At 42.8% G+C, this 19,360-nt stretch overlaps 2 protein-coding genes and 1 long non-coding RNA gene across 4 annotated transcripts; all 3 read right to left on the bottom strand.

Moving 5' to 3' along the window:
• Nucleotides 1-72: 72 nt before the first annotated feature.
• On the bottom strand, nucleotides 73-4,115 carry LOC120830865 (uncharacterized). The gene is made up of 3 exons (XR_005713963.2): nucleotides 2,849-4,115; nucleotides 2,238-2,340; nucleotides 73-1,849 (listed from the first exon to the last, which is right to left on the bottom strand). It is a non-coding gene; the product is annotated as an uncharacterized LOC120830865 (long non-coding RNA).
• Nucleotides 4,116-6,110: 1,995 nt separating this feature from the next.
• LOC120830862 (phospholipid phosphatase 1) lies at nucleotides 6,111-10,645 on the bottom strand. Of its 2 annotated transcripts, XM_078087171.1 has the most exons (7): nucleotides 10,597-10,645; nucleotides 10,426-10,524; nucleotides 8,691-8,842; nucleotides 8,312-8,592; nucleotides 7,610-7,667; nucleotides 7,145-7,321; nucleotides 6,111-6,931 (listed from the first exon to the last, which is right to left on the bottom strand). In XM_078087171.1, the coding sequence occupies exons 2-7, from the start codon at nucleotides 10,481-10,483 to the stop codon at nucleotides 6,806-6,808; spliced, it is 852 nt and encodes a 283-aa protein (XP_077943297.1). In that variant the 5' UTR covers nucleotides 10,484-10,524; nucleotides 10,597-10,645; the 3' UTR covers nucleotides 6,111-6,805. The 2 variants fall into 2 exon arrangements, with proteins under 2 accessions (XP_077943297.1, XP_040051749.2); XM_040195815.2 differs by lacking the exon at nucleotides 10,597-10,645 and having other exon boundaries at nucleotides 10,426-10,581.
• A 1,718-nt stretch (nucleotides 10,646-12,363) lies between these two features.
• On the bottom strand, nucleotides 12,364-17,943 carry LOC120830859 (chondroitin sulfate N-acetylgalactosaminyltransferase 1). The gene is made up of 10 exons (XM_040195806.2): nucleotides 17,776-17,943; nucleotides 16,664-17,281; nucleotides 16,462-16,562; nucleotides 16,182-16,360; nucleotides 15,050-15,266; nucleotides 14,749-14,850; nucleotides 14,393-14,574; nucleotides 14,194-14,288; nucleotides 14,037-14,118; nucleotides 12,364-12,812 (listed from the first exon to the last, which is right to left on the bottom strand). Exons 2-10 carry the CDS (start codon nucleotides 17,024-17,026, stop codon nucleotides 12,547-12,549), a joined length of 1,587 nt encoding a protein of 528 aa, XP_040051740.2. The 5' UTR covers nucleotides 17,027-17,281; nucleotides 17,776-17,943; the 3' UTR covers nucleotides 12,364-12,546.
• Nucleotides 17,944-19,360: the final 1,417 nt, after the last annotated feature.

The raw sequence follows: 19,360 nt of genomic DNA, 5'->3' as shown, positions 1-19,360 counted from the left end.
TTTATTTCTCTTGGCCTTTGTATTGGAGTGAACTCTTAACGGTGCAGGAAAGCAAGCGATGCCACAAACAAATCAACTAATTGGCACATTTATTTTAGCATGTTTTTAAAAAGCGAATGGAATAATATAACTATATAAATCAAATTGCTTTGGTTTTGTTCTGACTAAAACATTAAATGTATACCTATCACAACGAATCTACAACTCTATCATTTGCAAAACAAGGAAGGTTTATAATTTCTCTTTAATTGTTTAATATTAACCTTGAAACATAATGATCACGGCTCTTTGCTGTCCTGGCTCCTAAATGGTGGAACGAGCTCTGACACCAGGACCGCAGAGAACCTTCACATCTGCAAGATCTACCTCGACTAAAAGACTAGCAAATTATAGCACTTATAATGGCACTCAAGTTATAAATTGGCTTAATTGATGAAATTGCCCTTTCTTGTCCCTTTTTGTTGTTCTGGGTTTGTATCTCTATGGTTGAATGCACTTAAGTCTCTGGATAAAAGCGTCAGCTAATTTAGTGTAAGATAGTCTAGTGCCTTTGTATCATGTCTGTCCAGTAGGTGGCCACAGATGCCAGTAGGTAGATGGGGAAGTCTAATTGAACCACGTACAAGGAACAGGGCGCAGGGCCTCATACCCGTAAGTACGCACTGAAGCATCAGGCCAATTTCTTGCATCTGCAATACGCTCAAAAAGTGTAAAACAGGATCCTTCTCATTGAATCTGGGCATTAAACGCAAATTAGCGCCAACATCGAACACAACCTGCACAGGCACAGAACAGACACTGAAAGCTTACAGTCACAAACTCAATTTATACTGCCGCAAGTCAAGATTTGGCGGAAAAAAATGAAACTTTTCTATCTGAATTGGCTGCTCCGTTTCCATGTTCAACCGGATTCTCTCCTGCTCAAATTACTACATCAACATCTCCTTCTGCTGCTCTAAAGTCAGCACCGACGTGGGTGCAGACAGATGTGGCGAGGATAGGGTGTGAAATGCAAGAAACCAATATATAAACTAATTACAACATGAATATTAATAATAAAGGGACTTAAAATGCTAGATGGAATTCCCCTATTATTTCTCTTCTTTCCTCCTTTCAGCCTCCCATCTCTATTTTCATTTATCAAAGAATGCAGACCCCTGGAACTCTCTCCATGTCATTTCCTTGTCCATGCCCTGGTCTTTGTATAGTGAAAAGATTTTAGTGTGGCAGAAAATGTACTTCTCTGTTACTCCAGGGAACCCAGTGTGAATGTGACAACTGTTTGGGCCCTGCTTCAGTTCCATCTTACAGAAACGACACTTGCGACCTGCGGACAATCAGTTCTCTTCCTCTTCTGCTGTCCTTTCTCTGCCACCCTTTTCTGTGTGGCATCCAGTTCTAGCTGAAATAACTTTGTCTTTCATGTGTCCCTTCTTTTGTCCCGGTTGTTGTTGTTGTTGTTCCTGCTTTCCATGATGTTGAGTACAATCTTCTCAATAGAGGCTTGAGTCACCATCTGAACAGGTGGAGTTGGGTGAACAATTGCAACAGACATTGTAACAACTGGCACACTAGTGGTCTCACTCGCCTCTGTCAGAGCGTGACAGAGTTTCTGCCTCTCTTGCAGTTTTTCTGGACTGACGTTTAAAGAGGAACTGGTGTTCAACAATTTGCTGAGGTGCTTTACATATTGTAGAATATGTAGTTTTGTTGTCGGGTGGAGCATGCTGCTGGGGTCTGTACAGGAGTCCAGCGTAGTCCTGGTCCACAAGCTTCAGCATGTCTTTCTGCTTACGGTGTTTGTTGAGCAGCTGGTCGATAACTGCCAGCGACGGCGGACGTGGGGTTTCTACAGGAACAAAAGACGGAGTACAATAAGTCATTCTGACCTATAGAATGAAATACTTGTATAATAAATATAAACTTTCATTAAAAGCTCACGAAAGACTGGTATTTGTATGTAAATGTTTATTCAATAACACCCTAAATATATTTTCACATCTTGTAAAAAAATGGAAAAGTGACACAAATGTATTACGCTGTCCATAAAAATAAGGTGATCTGTCTCGCTGTTGTGCTTGTCCCAGTCCAGAGGAACTGAGCAAAGCAACTGTACAGGGCGTGATGCTCCGACACACACTCACGGAGGAACCGCCTCATGCAGTGAAACAAGTCCAGCTTCATATTAATGTTTGCATTAAAATGTTATCTTGATGCACATGTGTTACGGAGGTTACCAGAAGTGACATCGGCAACAATTGCATTTGTTGTTCTCCAAGAATCCCATTCAGATGCTCTCCTGCAAACGACTCTGCCACCTTGAGTGCAACACAGCAATCCCTGGAAGAAAAATAAAAGGAAAGACATCAATGTGACAGCAGGCATATAGACCACCACGTGTGCTCCAGTGTATATGGTCATCAAAATAAAATTGAATGCAAAGGGATTTCCTTTAATTAAACTGAAAAAAAATGAAAAGTAATCTAAGACTATGAGCTGTTTGTGTCACCAATGATGGTAAAAAATATTTATATAATTTACCTGTCTACCCACTGGTATTGTGCCTTTTCTATGCCTGCAGCGCTGTGCCAGTCCCTCGTACATGGGCTTCAGGGACTTAGCATCGAAATGAACTTTAATGAAAGATTAAAACTAGTCGTGATGCCAAATATATCATATATTACCCTAATCATTGAGGCATTAATGTGTTTACATTTGACTGACTTTAAACAATCTATTACAAGATCCTCATTTATTAGTTAGGTAACATCTGTGATATGCAACTAGTCAAACACGTGAACACAACTATGAACTAGTAATTATATGACATTATATGTCATTGACTTACTGTTTAGTGACTTCCTCACAGCGCGAGGTCCGACGAAGGCGCCCCGTCGCTTCGGTGCTCTTTCCCGACTGACGGCCGGCGCACACTTCTGCTTCTGCGTCGACGCACTCGTTTCATTTCATGGTTCTAAAAGTCTTGCGTGTGTTGCAGAGCAATTCACCGCCAGAACAACAGGTGTAGTAACGAGTTTTGTTTTAGACGACCTAGAGAGTCACGTCTATTTATGTATTTGTTTATTTATTTATCACAGACTTTATTGCCCCGTGCATCGCCACTGCTGCTTTTCATCGCGGGCACATTTGTCCCGTATTTTCCTCCACAACTTCGTGCACCTTTTTCCCTCCGTGAATCGGGAGACCATCCGCACGTCCTTATAGTCCGCCAATGACGGCTTGTAGAAGCGGTCATATATACGCATTTCTTCCGACAAAAGCTATTCACTCTGCTCCGTTCTCTCTTAAACAGTCTCCGTTTTAATAATGGCGCTGTCGGGCTACGGAAGCGGAAACGTGACACTCCGTAAAGGGCGTAGTCAGCGGACCAATCGCAGCCTGGTGCGCTGCGCGAGGCTCGCGTCGCTCTGAAAACTCGGAAGCACAAACTAGGCTTTAAGCTGGACTGCATTCTAACCGAGTTGCTGGAGGGGTCAGCAAATAACCCTTTTGATAACACCTCAATGCATTTTCCCTTCACATATTGTTCTCCTCCAATTCACTCACTTTGCTCTCCTGTTAAATAAAAGTACACAACTAGCGCAGCAATTGTTACTGAATAAATTACACATTTAAGGTTTCATCCAAGAGAAAGAACTAGCAGACAATGTTACCGCTACTGACATTTGTCACGAGGGATCAGGTGGCGAGCTCTTGTGTAACAACCTGTACGTCCGTACCTGTGTTTTCACAACACCAAAGCCAACCTTTATCACGCTGCCCAATCTGCAGACAAACAGGTGGTTAGTTTCTCTCTCTTCTACTCCATCTGAAACTTTATCAAAGGTGGAGTGTAAGACCACTTATTGGCTCGCTTTCCGCCAATCATTTTCTACCTGTTAATAGAATTCTGTTCTGTAAAGGTATTTGAGTATTGATTCTCTCAGGAGAAGTTCTCTGGAAAACTGCAAAGAATTTAATCCACGATGTTTTTATGACAGCTGTCTCTGTATTGTGGGTCGCTTGTTTCTCCAGTGACATCACTGCCTGGCAAGTTAAAGTGAGACGTGTGAGAGTGAATGGAGCTGCTTTCAATTCAGACTATTGTTGAGGTCAGCGTGATAACAAGGAAGGGCTTTGTGGAGCGACAGACAACGTGATCGGTCACATTTCTGATGTGGGGGAGGTGGAAGTGGTGCTACAGCAACGTGAGCAGTTTCTCCCAGGACAAAACGTACTTGGGGTCATGACCTTGTGTTCATGCAACATTCATAAAATGACAAGGCTTGTGAAGGAATCTGCACAACACCCATTCATGTATTGACAGCACCTGTGCTGTTTGGCCTCTAAATCAAAGTTGTCAGGGTTTAGTCAAGATGATTTCTCCAGGGAACCTTTCACATATTCCTAAAAATGACCTGTTAATGCGCGGCTCTAACTGGATGTTACAAGTTAAGATTCAACAGGAACTGAAACTAGGAAAGTTTCCCCTGAGAGTACAGAGAGACATTAGCAGCAGCTACAATTCAACTGGCATTGCTAATCACATTAGCAGCAAGCATATCCTATATATATTCTATATATACATACATAGGGTATATATAACAGTGTGCTGGCTGCTAATGTGATTAGCAATGTCAGTTAAATTGATCACGTGCACCATGTAACGTGGTTTAGACCTACAATGTGTCTGTGGGGACGTCCCGTGTTTAGGGGATGACGGGAAAGTTGCCCATAGTTAGTTGTGTGAAGGGGAGAAAAAAAAAAAGAGTTTGTTGGATTTGAAATAAAAACCAGGTAATCAACAGCATAACATCATATTAATGAAACGTGAATTTACACTGAACGTCAGTCGGTTACATGAAAGGATCCAATGGTTGAGGCCGGAGGAGAGTGGGGAGGAGATGGACCTGAAGAAGAAATCCTGTTAGGTTCAACATTCCTGTTTGCATAATCTGCTAACTGTTGCCCACATCATATATAGTGGATGCGTACATGTGGTTGGTGTGGGACATCTATGCTAGGATGTATTTGTTTATTATTCTTAGTAAAAAAACGGTTGAGTAAAGCGAGGGTTTGAAATACCTGCTACCTACCTTCCTCCTAGAATAAATGGTTTAGCTTAGCCTTTTCTTACATTTTGTATTGAGTAGATGGTAGAAAATAATGTTGTGCTGTATAGGTATGAACACATTCACTCACACACACACTGATATATGTTTTTAACATTTTTGATTTAGTGTTCCCATAATAAATTATGTAAAAAGGGGGTAAATTGATCCAGGCGTTTGTCTTACTGCTCATTTAGGGAGTCACTGTCTCATCCTGGTTGGGTTAGTGAGTTGAGTGCAGAGATCAGAAAGCAAAGCAGAAAGTGCCAACCAGGCAGACAGTTCTGATAAGGATGAGTTAGAGACACACCAAGCACCATAAGACACTCACGTTTTGTTATGTTTACATTAATGTTAGACCACACATTGTATGTGATTGGCTCGTGTGTTGTGGCAGGAGGACCTGCTCCTCCTTGATGCCAGTTTAGGGCCAAAAGAGATCTTTCTAAGCTTGTTGAGTTTTCAGGCACAGGATTGAGCTCCTGCCGTGATGAAGTTGAAGAATGCAGAAGAACCCCAGTAGCTCTGCTGATTCAATCAAACAGTAGCTCTGAGTGGGGCCTGCAGACCACACTAGATGTTGATAAAAGTCTGGTTATTTGCTGTCACTGTGTGTTCACGCTGCAAAGCAGAGCTTCAGCCAAGGATCAGCGCCGGTCTGCTTACGGTTTCCTCCGGGGAACACAGGCCGACCTCGTCGTGTTAGAACAAGAAAATACAGCCTTGGTCGGCTAGTTAATGGTACCACCAGGATAATGAAAATAACATGTTTTTTTTCCCCCATTGACGTTCAAAGGCATTTGCCTGCTTGTGGTTTGGACCAAACCAGTGTTTTTTTTTGCTTTCATTTCTGCATTTCGGAGACAAAGTTGGTTACTGGATCACATCCTTGGTTTCTGTCTCTTTCTCTCTGAGAGCAATTCTGCCTTATGAAAATATCTTCACACTCACATTATATCTTTGTTTTTATTCTAAAGGAAAAACACAGTAACAAAGTAGCAAAATGGAGCTTTCTTTAATTGTCACACATCACACAGTAATGATCTGAATACCTTTTATTGACAAAAACAGATTTTGCTTCATATAAACCGTAAAAACATCAGGGAAGGGACATAACAGCAGGTAGCAAAAATCAATGTATTATTTCGGAGTTCAGTCTCCATCTGAAGTTCATGGACAGTCCAGGTTGTTATTCACAGGTGCCCGGCCCTCTACAAGCCAGCTTGCAGTGCGCACACAGACGCTCATTATATTCGGGGGCTACAGGAATTCCATTCATTCATTCATTCATGATGGCAACATCAGACCAGTATACGCGAGCAACCCCATTTAAAACAAGCGCACACTGTAAAAGAAAAAGGAGCAACTTTCTGGAAGCTCATTTGCTGTATTTTGTTTTGTCATTCCATAAACTACTACGTGTTTCATTTACCCAAAACCACTGCAGACGGTTCTGCTTCTTTATACCTCAGTAAAGTGCAAGAACTGTCTTCTATAGTGCACTTTTCTTCCTTGAATCAACCTTTACCGACGACACCAAAAGGTGTCAGCTGAAGCCCTCAGCACAGATGAAACTGTCCAACAAATGTACACAAACGGCAACCAGTTGATTACATCAAAGACTTGCAGTTCATTGGTTTAGGTCCTCCGTGATCATGCAAGGTACGCGGGGCCTCGAGAGTATCGTCTTTGATTCATTCAGTGCTGCCATAGTGGTTCCCGTTGGGAGGATTTTCCTGTAGACTGGTGTGGGAGGCCTCTTCCTCTTGTGACACTACAGGGTCCACCGGCTGTTCAAAGAAATTGGACACACAGAAGACCTGCAGAAAAATGAGCAACACAATAAAAAAAAAATCATTCTACTGGTACTATAGTACTTGTAAATGGACCGTACTTAGCAACCTTCTGCAGTACTCAGTGACCAAAATCTGCCTCAAACCCCCGCTCATATTCACTGTAATGTGTTTAGGTGTCACATATGTATGTGTACCTCTCTTTATCGTTGAGCTAATAGGTCTTTAGAGGAATCTTACCGTGAGAGTGGCCACTAAACCTCCTTGCAGGAGGCCAGCGAGCACGTCGCTCCAGTGATGCTTGTAGTCGGACACCCTGGACAGACCCACATACACAGCAGTGGCAGTCAGGAAGAACTGGATGGTGGGACGCAGCAGCCTCGCCCACTCTGACCTCAGTCTGGCCTGAATGTACAGCTACAGGACGACGAGGGAACATTTAAATATTAGAAACAATGAAAGCTGCTTATTTGGTCTGAGCCAAAATCCACAGTACAGGTGTTGGCAACTTAGCGTTGCTGAGGAGAATGTTGTCGTCTGTACGGCAATGCTTATATTGTTTGACAATAGCATGCATACATTAGTCATGTAAAATGTAAAGGAGTGTAGTGTAGAATCACAATACATACAATTAAACAGCATTGTTTTTAGCATTTCCAGCACTCAAATATTACACATTCGGGCGATATATTTAAATGTACTTACTACAAGGAACAGCATGCAGTACATAGAGAAGGATGAATGACCAGAGTAGAAGGACAATCTGCAACAAATAAACAAAAGACATACAGAATGAAACTAGCCATGAGCTTAATTAAGTCACCTTTCATTACTTTATAGGTATGATAATCAAACTCTATGTCACTCTCATTTTACCATAATGAATTGAATGATTTAACAACTGACAGCTGTATAACATCTGCGGTGACAGAGAAGCTTCACCAAGAACTACGGTAACTGATTTTATGATTATAATGGGGACTGCAGGCAGATAGGGAAGGTCTCATAAAAAGACTCTCTACAGTAAATGATTAATGTGTATGTGTGCTTTCATTTTCTGTTACTTTTATATGCATGTTTTCTCTTTACTCCAGTTATTGAGACACTTAAATTGGAGAAAAGCTCAATTAAGTATGATTTAACGTTTTGAGGACTAAGAGGCTGTAGACATGTAGACTACACTTGAAGAGAAATTGTTATACTAAGTCTTTGGAGAACAGATTGCCATAATAGTTAATAGAAGAATAGAACGTCTTACAAAATAATGCCAGTTGCTTGGGATCGAGTCGCTCTCAGAGAGACTCCACTTCTCACACAGAGCCAACAGTGTGATGATTCAGTCAGAAGACGCTACATCCTATAAGTTTACCTGCATTTCCCTTTCTAGAAAAGAAGCTGGCGCATTACCTGGCCTCATCCACCAGAAACTTGTCTCCTGTGCAGGTGAAGTTCTCCACGTATCCTCCGGCCTTGCAGTGGATGCTGTTCCACGCCGGTTTGCACACGGCCAGGAAGTTGGGCCGCAGGCGGCCGATGGAGTACTTGGCTACGTCCGTCAGGGACTGGCTCGCAGCCGCTCCGAACACGTAGCTGCCCACGGCTTTGTAGACGCACGCTACATACTTGGTGCCCAGAGGCTGGTTCTTGACGCGAGACAAGTAAACAGAAAGGCACTCGCCGCAGACGATCTGCCAACAGAAGGGGAAGAGGACACACAACGAGTGACCTCGCCGACGGACATTTTTCCCGCTCGGGGAACTCGTGGGAGAAGATGACGGTCGCTTACCACGATGAGTGTGAAGGGGATCATGACTCCTCCCAGCAGCTGGTAGGAAATGGTGTCCTCCTTGAGGGGGTATCGGATGGACTCGTCGTTACAGAAGAAACCCCGTTTGAAAGGGTTGTGTTGAGGGGTGAGGATGAAAAATGGAAGTCCGACTGTCGAAAGAAAGAAAGAGGAAAATGATTTGTAAGAAATTCTTCGTTGCTTATATGATCATGTTTGCAAGAAGCTGTAAATACTTGTGGCACACATAAAACATGCTTCAACGCGTGCTGCTTTCCTCTTCCCGGTTATTCCTGTCCAACACCAACATACTTTTGTCTAAACTGTTGTGCAATGGCAGGCATTCTTTCATCATTGCAGATTGCGTATCACACAAGTCACAAACCTTTGTTTTTTTCATATAAACCTTCTGTAGGGCAGAATTCTCTGCCTTTTGAAATTCTGAATAAACTAAAACTGTCAGTAAATGTCTACGCTGATCTGACTAAAATGCAAAAAGAGAAATAATATCCACAATACAGTTGTTTATTTTCTAGTTATTTTGTATTCATTCTTTAGCTCCGCAGCAGTATGTCGTTGGTGTCCGTTTTTCAGTCGAAAATGCCCTGTGACCGATGGTCTTGCGTCAAGATAATTTTATTTAAGTTGTATTTATATAAGTTCAGCTTATATTCAACCCAATAGTTCTACCATACGTTCCCAAGAGAGATATGTACATTATACAACATGTATTGTAACAATGTAACGAGGATACATTTATATCTATTCACTTTTTATATATTAAAATAAAAATGTGTTACGTGAAGGGGGAGAAAAAGAGTTGGTTGTATTTGAGAAAAAACAGGTACTCAATAAACTACAGTGCAATGTAATAGAGGAAATAACAAAAGAGGAAACACAATTCACCTTGAGAACAGTAAAACACAGTAATGCAACAGTATGACCTAACAGCACAAATACAATACTCATGGATTATAGATTATTCTTTTGGCTGACTACTAAATAATATCTAAACACTTGAATACAGGACACTATATTTTCTTTGTGGTAGTTTTTACTTCTAATCTAAAAGTTCTTCTTATCCTCTTAGCACTTTCACTTAAAATGTGGAATATGGAAAAGCACAAAAGCATGACTCATAATGAGCCTTTACTCTCCAGTGCTAAGAGGACTGTTCACTTTCCAGTTGAACTGGACACAATGGGAGGATTGGTGCCCAGTCAGCAGAAATAAATAACGACAAGGATGTGTGTGTGTGTGTGTGTGTGTGTGTGTGTGTGTGTGTGTGTGTGTGTGTGTGTGTGTGTCTGAGCCGCTCTCTATCTTTATTCTTTATGGCAGCCAGCAAACTGAGCCGTGGCAGTACAAAGGTTTTCTTTAATGAACTTTCTTACTGCAATATTGTGAATTTCGTTTTAGCAGCTTGTCTCTGTGCACTAATTACACTACAAACACACAGCTAAAAATACTGCTTATACCGAGAGAGACGCTCACACACGCACACTTTGTTTCCGTTTTTCCATCTCCTGCCTAGTTCCCTAAAAACCTCAAACCTGCCCACTGAGAGAGTGTGTGTGTGTGTGTGTGTGTGTGTGTGTGTGTGTGTGTGTGTGCCCACTCCATGTAATTGACTTTTACTGTGACGACACTGCGAGGCCCCTTTAACGAGCTGCGACTCTTTACAATTAAAGCCACGCGGATTAAATGGCTGCTTCACCCGACGCGGTGCACGTACCGAGGATGAGACAGAGGAAGTCCAGCACGACGAGGGGGCTCCCCGCCGCCTCGAACATCTTGCGTCTGCTTCTTCTTCTTCGTCTCCTTCTTCTTCTTCGTCTCCTTCTTCTCCTTCTTCTTCTTCTTCGTCTCCTTTTTCTTCTTCTTCTTCTTCTTCTCCTTCTTCTTCTTCGTCTCCTTCTTCTTCTTCTTCTTCTTCTTCTTCTTCTTCTTCTTCTCCTTCTTCTTCCTCTCCTTCTTCTTCTTCTTCTTCTTCTCGCTCACCGTCTCGCGCGCGGCTGTTCTGGCGTCAAAGCAGTGTCATCGCGCGGCCCCCGACCCGCGGGACCGTCCGGGGAAGCCTGCGGGGCGTAGAGGGTCTGATCCAACGGGGCCGCACGAGCGGGGAGCCGCTCACGCGCCCAGCTGCTCGCACGCCGTCATCGGGAGGAGGTGCTCCGCTCACAGCCGCGCGCCGTCCTCAGGTGAGACGAGTGATCGCCGCCGCCCCGCGGTGAGTCGATGCTGCCTTCACGGGACGCTGGGAAAGAAAACAAGCAATGTTCTGTTGAACGCATTCCTGTAATAACAATAGTACAAATAATAACCAACTGTGAGCTGTAGAGTAGGTGAGGCACTAACCAATGAAGTGGTCCCAGGACATAAGTGACATTAGCGTGTTAGGGAGAAGTAGCCTATTCTTCTTATGCAAAGATAGCGAGGCCATACTGTATAATTAGTTTAGTACAAGTACAGGGGCTATATGAAATGGTATATATATTAACATTAATGTACTTAGGAATCAATCTTAAAATGATTAAGAATTCAGAATTGTCCATTTCAGATCAACATTGCCTATATCGCGTATGTATTATATTCTATCCTATTATCACATATAGACTAAGTGAAGTGTTTGGTTTCATTGCTGACTCAAATATTGGCTAAACTCAATTACATTTTCATATTTCATTGTTAGCGTAGAACCATAGCAAATAATTTCACTATAAATTCTACATGCATTTGATTCATTCAATGCTCACTTTGATACTGCTATGATCTATTATGATAAGATACTCATTTATGAAATGTAAAGGAAATATATTAAAGACAATAAGCCTGTGTCTATGTTGAGGTCAGGCCTTTTATTGACGGGGTGGGGGTCAAGTGAAAGCTACAATTCCGAAAACGTTTTTCCTCCATTGGACAGAAATGAATTTCCGAGGTGTTCACGAATGCAGCATAGGGCAGGGACGTGGTGGTGGAGTTTTGGGCCTATCACGTGGCTGTGTTGATGGTCGGCTGATGTTGTCCCTCCCTCTGTGTCTGCAGAGGTAATGAGGTGACGTCAGTATCACTATTAATAGATCAATGTAACTAAATGTGTCTGCTATGCCGATTCAAAATGTCTGTTTAGATTTTTTATTTTTTTATTTTGTTTTTCATTTCGAATTTAACCCTGAATCAGATTTACTTTGGAGCACTAAAGACACAGGACTGCCAAAATGCCTCCAGGCTGGTGGCAGGGCAAACAAAAAAACGGTGATGGTCAACAAGCCGTCACTACTATTGAAAATATAATCAAACTGATCCATCACATTTTTTATGCATAAAAATCTTTGTATGTACAAAAAAATAGCTTTGTATTCCTATGAGAAGAGGTATTGTGCTGCGTTCAGAGTGGCTGATAGAATGCATGGTTCATAAATGTGGCTGTAGTTATTAAAATACAACTAACGTAACAGAGGATCGACATTCCTTTATCAATGATCTGTTAAGTGTGAACTAATCCCATGCAGTTATTATTACTTAGTGAGAAACATACTTTTAACAGGGAAGCATCACAGCACACGTTTGGAAACAACAAGAAAACTATATTAAGCCCCAAAAAGTTTGAATATTTCTGCCTCATTCCCACTTTGTTCCATGGAAAGAAAACCTACAATATACCTACATATCATATAGTTCATTGTTTTATTCACACAAAATATATCAGCCATCATTTTCACAAGTTTTCACATGGAGAACAATATTAATAGTAAATCATATATTGTTTGAAGCTGAATGATTTATATAAGTAAACAATGATGATCATAAACCCACAGAATAACATAACATTTACATTTATTTTCCTCATGTTCCTCTACTTCTGGGAGCTCAAATGGACCTGAATGTCTCGTCTGAAGAGCAGCTCTGCCAGCTGGCCGGGCGAGGCCTCGCTCACGGCTTTGGTCTGCATGCACATCTTGTATTTGTCCGGTGGGAGCTCGTCTGCACAGTTCTTCTCGTGCCACAAGTGGAAAAGCCCACTGGACGGACAGCGAATCACCATCAGCTTACTGTGAAGGTACTTCCTGTACAGGTGCACGTCCTCCAACCCCCAGCCTCTGATGTTACGGTCAAACCCACCTGCCGGGAAGTGGAGGAGTTCAGACGTGCGCATCGAGCAATCAGGAGATGCAAATATAAAGGTAACTCTGGATTCGACCGACGGACACCCTCCATATGGTGGAGCGAGAGAGAGAGAGAGATGTGAGTGAGTTATTATACTTGAAGGTTTCTCTCCTAACTGGGACAGAGGTGTCCTGGATAACTTCTTCAGGATCCTGGAGAACAGGGGTCTTCAACGTTTTTTTAGGCCAAGGACCCCCAAACTGATGGCGAGATGGAGCAGGGCCTTCTATTCTACGCAGTTTGGTCCGCCATCTTTTATTCTTGAGCTTCGCTCTCACGGGAGCATAAACGCGATCTGATTGGCAGGTGCCTGTGTGGTTACGGTGTGAAATAGACGCTTGAATTCAGAGTGTAGGGTTTTTTCTGTTTGGGTGTAGTTTTTCTTCATTGACATTTAGGGCATTTTGTCTTATTTGTAAATCAGTTTGCTCACTGAAATATCTAAGTGTGAAACACGATGCTCTGAAAGTTCGGAGTTCGAAGTGCCGTGGCGTGGAAGACTCCTCTGCACTAACATTAAACGGACCCACAGCCAGCTCCATATCCGTTTAAACGTATGATAAATCAGTCGGCAGCATGTTTTAACTATTAAGAGGCGACTACGCCTCAAATGTTGTAATGTATATCCTCCAATGTTGTTCTTGGTTCTGGAGCGTAAGCATAGACACTAGTGGCCTGTGGACTGTGAAGGCTCAACGCCAATAGAGAAATATATACTCTGTATCAAAACTTCTATTTATTATAACTCAATGAATCCTAAAGTTCTTTGTCCCAGCCTGAAGGTTTTTGAACACAACCCTTGTGAGCAGGGGGGGGCGGCTCTCTCAGGACGTACTGGGGAATCGAGTTCTTACCACAAGCACTGATCGGACATCCACTAGAGTGCAAATTTGACTTCTAGCTTTGGGCATGCATGTTTAATGGCTGAGTTAATATCATAGTAACAAATAGCCATCATTCCCTTAATTTGAACTTGTTAAACAACAAAAGGGCATAAAACAAAAAACAAATGTAAACCAACAATGTACAAAAAAGTACAATTGCTTTTTTTGAGCGTCAGCGACAGACAATCTCATCAAAAATCAAATTTTTATATAAAAATGCATGCAAATTGTAATTTAAATATTTTACAAAAAATGAAATGAGTGAAGTAGGTGAAGACACAAGCGGTTGCATTACCTATGTTGAGGAAATCAGACCTGTACTGGCATGTCATGCCAAACCCAAAGTCTCTCCAGAACCCAGTTTCCTTCCTCATCACCTGAGACAAAAAACAACGGCCTGACAATTAATAATGATGACTTCAGCCAACGTGGGATACATTTCTCCCACTTACCAGTTGTTGCTGAACGGAGGGTAGAAGCGTCTGATTACTGTAGATGATGGAGGGGTTGTACTGGCTGAAGAGCACTGGATAGTAGACTTTCTTACCTACAGTTAAAACGGACAAATATCCCCTTACAATGGCTCAGTGGGATCAGCCGGTCCTGAAGATGTGGTAAGAATGCTTGTAGGGAAGCAGTCCTCTCTCTCACCAGGCTCCGCGTTGAGGCGACAGGAAGTCAAGAAGTCGGCGGTGAAGTGGATGTCAACGTCACAGAAGAAGAGCAGGACATTTGGGCTGCGTCTCCACGCTCTGGCGCCTACGTCTAAGCCCCGCCCACGAGAAAACTCCTCATTCAGCTGGATCAAAGTGAAGCTCCTGAACTGAGTCTCTCTGAAGAAGGACAGGAGACCAGAAAAGGTTGTCATGGGAGAATCCATGTTTATTTAAAAGTTTTATTCAAACCTTGCTGAATCCCTCAAATTGCCCATAGAAATATAAAATATGTGAATGGAAACAAGACTAATGTGACATTGGCCGATGATTACTGTAGAATCGTTGCATTACCTGGTGGTCTGGTCCAGCAGGGCCTTCACCCGATCGATCTGATCTCGACCAAAGTAGACAACGGTCAGATGAACCCTGCCGTCTTGCTGGATGCACACTTCTCTGATCCAAAAACACAATACAAATGTGCTTCATTGAGTATCAGGACAACTTTTGGACTCACAACTTTGGAAAAAAAATCTAATTTGATCTGCAGCGGAGACAAGGACCCACTCCGCTCTGTCAATGTCAGGAGAATAATGTCCTGATCACAGCATGTGTGAGTGGAGGCCAGCTTGTCATCTCTCTTTCCAAAGGATACCTGAAGTTGCTGATGAACTGCCTGAATGCGTCCGGCCTCTTGGAAAGAGGTACGATGATGTTGATGAGCATGCTTCCGGCCGCCACTCTCTCGCTCTTCACCTTCAGCACGGGGCCGAACGGCCTGAAGAGCGAGAGCTGCGTGAAGTCCTGCGGGCCGTCGCCTTTGAACAACAGCTCGTACGCGGTCCCTCTGTCCCGCTCCGTACGGGTCAACCCTGCGACAGGCGGACTGCATTTCAGTTCATCAGCCACGTATTCATTTCTTACATTTTTTCAAGAATATCATGCAAGACAGGAAAGACATCCAATAAACTAATGCCAATTATAACATTGAACTTGAACGTTGCAACCAGCAAGTTAGATGTGCAACAATCTGAGTTTTGCCTATGATTCAAAATTTGCAATAAATGTATTGATAATTTATGGTTTAAGAGGTAAATGAATGGTTTTCTGTTTTTTGTAAGGAACTTGTTGATGAATGCTGAAGTGTAGCCGCGCGATTTCACTGGATTTATAGAAGTTTCACGACGGTAATGATCAGCTATTATATACAAAATGAGTCTGTGTGTGAATGCTTTCTCTCTAAAATAAATCATCAACTTTTAGAAGACACGTTTAACTCCAATTAGAAAATGCTATTAAAGTTAGTTAGGACAAAAATTGTGTTAGAATACTATACTATATACTATAATATAATAATATAAATATGCTATATGCTATAATATATTATAATACTATAGTATTTATACAGATGTGAAAAGGCATCTCGTTGTGTAACCCCTTGTAGAACGCTCAAGTGCCACGTTTCCCCGTGGAGGACAGAATGTCCTGGATTTGAACCACGACCTCTGCAGGTTTCAACCTTTCTACCCATTGGTGTTTCCTCTGGATGCTCCTGTTTCTTTCCTGCTCTCAACCTCTGAATCGTTAACTGATCCAAACAGGTCTCTGCGTTGTGATCCTTGACCCCTGTTTCCCTGGTTGTAAAAACAACCGCCAAATCATTGAAAGCAGAGGTAGATGAAGCTGTTCTTGCGTGTTTTATAAGTCAGTCAACAGAAAAGAAACTGAATCTTAAATCTCGTCAATTAACGTGGAAAAACATCAAAGGAACGTTTCCGTTTTCTCACCCTCTACGAAGTCGGCCGGGGAGTACGTGCGCCTCCGTCGGCCGCCGTGCGCGTGTTGCCGGGGTCCGTTCAGGACGTGCAGAGCTGTCTCCACCGTGCTTATCAGCTCGTCTCTGCGGTCCCTCCTCCCAGGCCTCTCCTCCGGGTGCCTCGACAGCCCCGTCTCCAGCTGGTACACTCTGAGTGACGGGACAACGAAGCGACACGCCTCAGGCACCGGGCAGGAGCGGACCCCTCCCCCCCCCCCCGGGGGGCTCCTCTGTTCTAACGATGAACTCACCTCCGCAGGGTGAAAGTGTCAAACGGTATCACAGCGTATTCGCTCGGCACCTGCACACCGGATGTCACCTCCGCCTGGTTCAGCTGGGAGAGGAAGAACTCCTGGAGGAAATGATGTGACATCGGCAACGACACACCTACACACTCATCCTCACCCCTCCATCTATTTTGCAACAGCACCAGCCTGCGTCGCGTTTTCCTACCTTCAGGTCAGTCTGGGTCGGGGTTTTGTGCAGACTTTCCAGCCCTTTAGGCAGAACCCCTCTTGTTTTAGCTTTTTCCAGGGACTCCTGGAGCTGCTTCGTCCTCTCCTTGAGAGCCTCCTTCAGCTGGGCTATCTGCTTCGTCAGGCTGTTGATGTAATGTCTGTGCGTATCCTCCCTCTCTTGCAACAGGGCCATGTATCCCTCTTTGCTGGTGGCCCCTGCAGACCACTGCAGAGACTGCTGGCTGCGGCGAGACGTCGGTTTACAGGCGAGGAAGTAGAACAGGAACAGACAGCTGCAGAGGCCCAGCACAATGAGGCCGACCCGTGCCAAGAGGGCCAAAAGCCACCGTTTAAACATGGTGGAATGTCTTTAAAAAAAACTTTAGCGCGTTGAGGTCTAGAAGATCATGATTGTTCCTTTGGTGACGGGGGAGATGTTTCCACAAAAAGGTGAGCAAACCATCATCTCTTAACCATAGATTAGTAAATATGGCTTTTGAAGAAGACCTCCTCCTGATTTCTCATGTTGTCCGCATCTGTCACATCCCCCGGCAGCATCTTCACAGGTGTCGCATGAACACTTCACTTCACATCACCAGAGCGCTGAAACTCCCTGTTACAACAATGTACATTTTAAAGCAGTGGTTTCCCAAACGTTTAGGTTTCTGTCCCTTAAAATGAACTCGCAAGTCCAGTCGTTGTCCAATACATCATTTTAGATTCTTAGATTATTCCATTTTCCAGATTTTTAGTACTTTGATTGTAAGTGTAAGATATTTCACGAGGAAAAAAGACAAGAGTCTTTGCTAGTAACCGTGTTACCGAGGCAGCACAGCGATGCTCACTGCCGACATCAGCATGTTGCTGTAATCTTTACCATGTTCAACATCATAGTTTGGTCTCTTAGTATGCTAAAAGTGCGTTCGAGGACAAGCCAGAGGATCAACAAAGCTCTTTTGGTTCATCCTCTCAGGAACGTGAATGTGCATAGGCTGCATCACTACAAGGCAGTCCTTCTGAAAAGGTGCTGACAGTTTCAAGGCAGAAGGAAACAGATGTAGGAGATTCATAAAACAGATGACAACAAGAGAAAGTAAACAAACTAACCAGGTCAGTCTCGTCCGGATGGGTCTCAATAGTTTGTGAGCAGCTTGTTTCCGTTCACTCGCCCTCTTCTTGCTGCTGTTGGAGTGCTGGTCAAGTTTAGTTCCGCTACTATAAAATGCACGGGGAGAGTAATAAGCTGCCCTTACATTCACTCTGCACTGCCACGACGCTGAAAGTGGGAAGTGACGGAAACAAGCATTTCTCTGTGTGTCTCTCCATCCTGTGTGTGTGTGTGTGTGTGTGTGTGTGTGTGTGTGTGTGTGTGCGTTGGCATCATCAGTTTATTCACAGCACAGATGGCCCTTTATTGCTCAGGTAGAGGGTGATCCTATGAAAGACTTGCTTATGTTTCTAGGTCCAGGGTGTGTGTGTGTGTGTGTGTGTGTGTGTGTGTGTGTGTGTGTGTGTGTGTGTGTGTGTATAAGAAGGAGAGTGTGTGTTGATGCATGTGCTCATATGCAGACCCCTTTGCAGGCACGTGCACAGATATTTTGGGGGGCAGGTGCTCAAACCAAAACACAGGGGCACCCATTGCCAAAAGCATTGATGAAATTTAAAATAATAATAATAAATAAAAAACACAGTAGGATATCTTATCCTTTATTTTTGTTAACAAACTAACTAAAATTATCAAATTGAATAAATAAACGAATAATAGGCAAAAACCGACAAAACAAGGCCTTATTGTATAACCAAATAGTATGTTAAATAATAATAATAAAAAAAATATGTTGCTCAACATTTTACAGCCAATTCCTTGGCCTAAATACGTCCACTGCAAACACGTATCATATTCTCATGTAAGTTAGTGCATGTAAACCAGCAGATACTAATTTAAAAGAAATCCCTGCATTAAAATAATGTATCATGACAGCTCGGATGATTTGAAATGGTCATTTATTATCACACTACAATTTAACTATCACTACAAACAATTACTAACCTGCAAGTGTAAATGTAAAGTGAAAATAACAAAAGCAGTGAGCATAATATCATTCACGTCTTTCTAAAACAGCGGTCACGTGAAAGGGAATGAGGTAACTGTTTTCTCTACTAAACCAATGCAGGTCACATGAAAAATGATTGAAGATAATTTGTAACAAAAAGGTTCACCTTGATTCAGAACCCAAAAACAAATTGCAAAAAAAAAAAAAGCAAATTGAGAGAAAAAATACTTTTGGGGTTTAAATAGTTATCTAAAAATCCATTCTAATAGTAATCTTCCATATCTCCTTATCTTGTTGGTTATTTAAAAACCTTGTAATCTATTTAAAATGGCAGCAGAGCTCTCATCACGCCTTCATCCCGACTTCACAGGCAAGTAAATCACGGCAGGTCAGATTTGTGATGAAACAGATCACAGACGAAAAACCTCCTCATCATCATCCACCGCCACACGCAACACTACAGAAAAAATATTTTTGATATAATCACCAGCTGCTGTGGGATATCAAGGGAAAGTTGCGACTGTCCATCATCCTGAACTGCTCATCTCTTCTTAGTCTTTAGCTGTCTTGAAGGACAAGTGGATGCCGGCCCGCACTGACAGGCTTACTCATCCATATAATAATGAAACAGCGCTCTC

This window comes from Gasterosteus aculeatus, chromosome 13, assembly GCF_964276395.1.
Source record: "Gasterosteus aculeatus chromosome 13, fGasAcu3.hap1.1, whole genome shotgun sequence".
In the NCBI taxonomy this organism is placed as follows: domain Eukaryota; kingdom Metazoa; phylum Chordata; class Actinopteri; order Perciformes; family Gasterosteidae; genus Gasterosteus; species Gasterosteus aculeatus.
The sequence above is the reverse complement of the archived record's forward strand: the minus strand, read 5'-3'. Positions and strand labels throughout refer to the sequence as shown.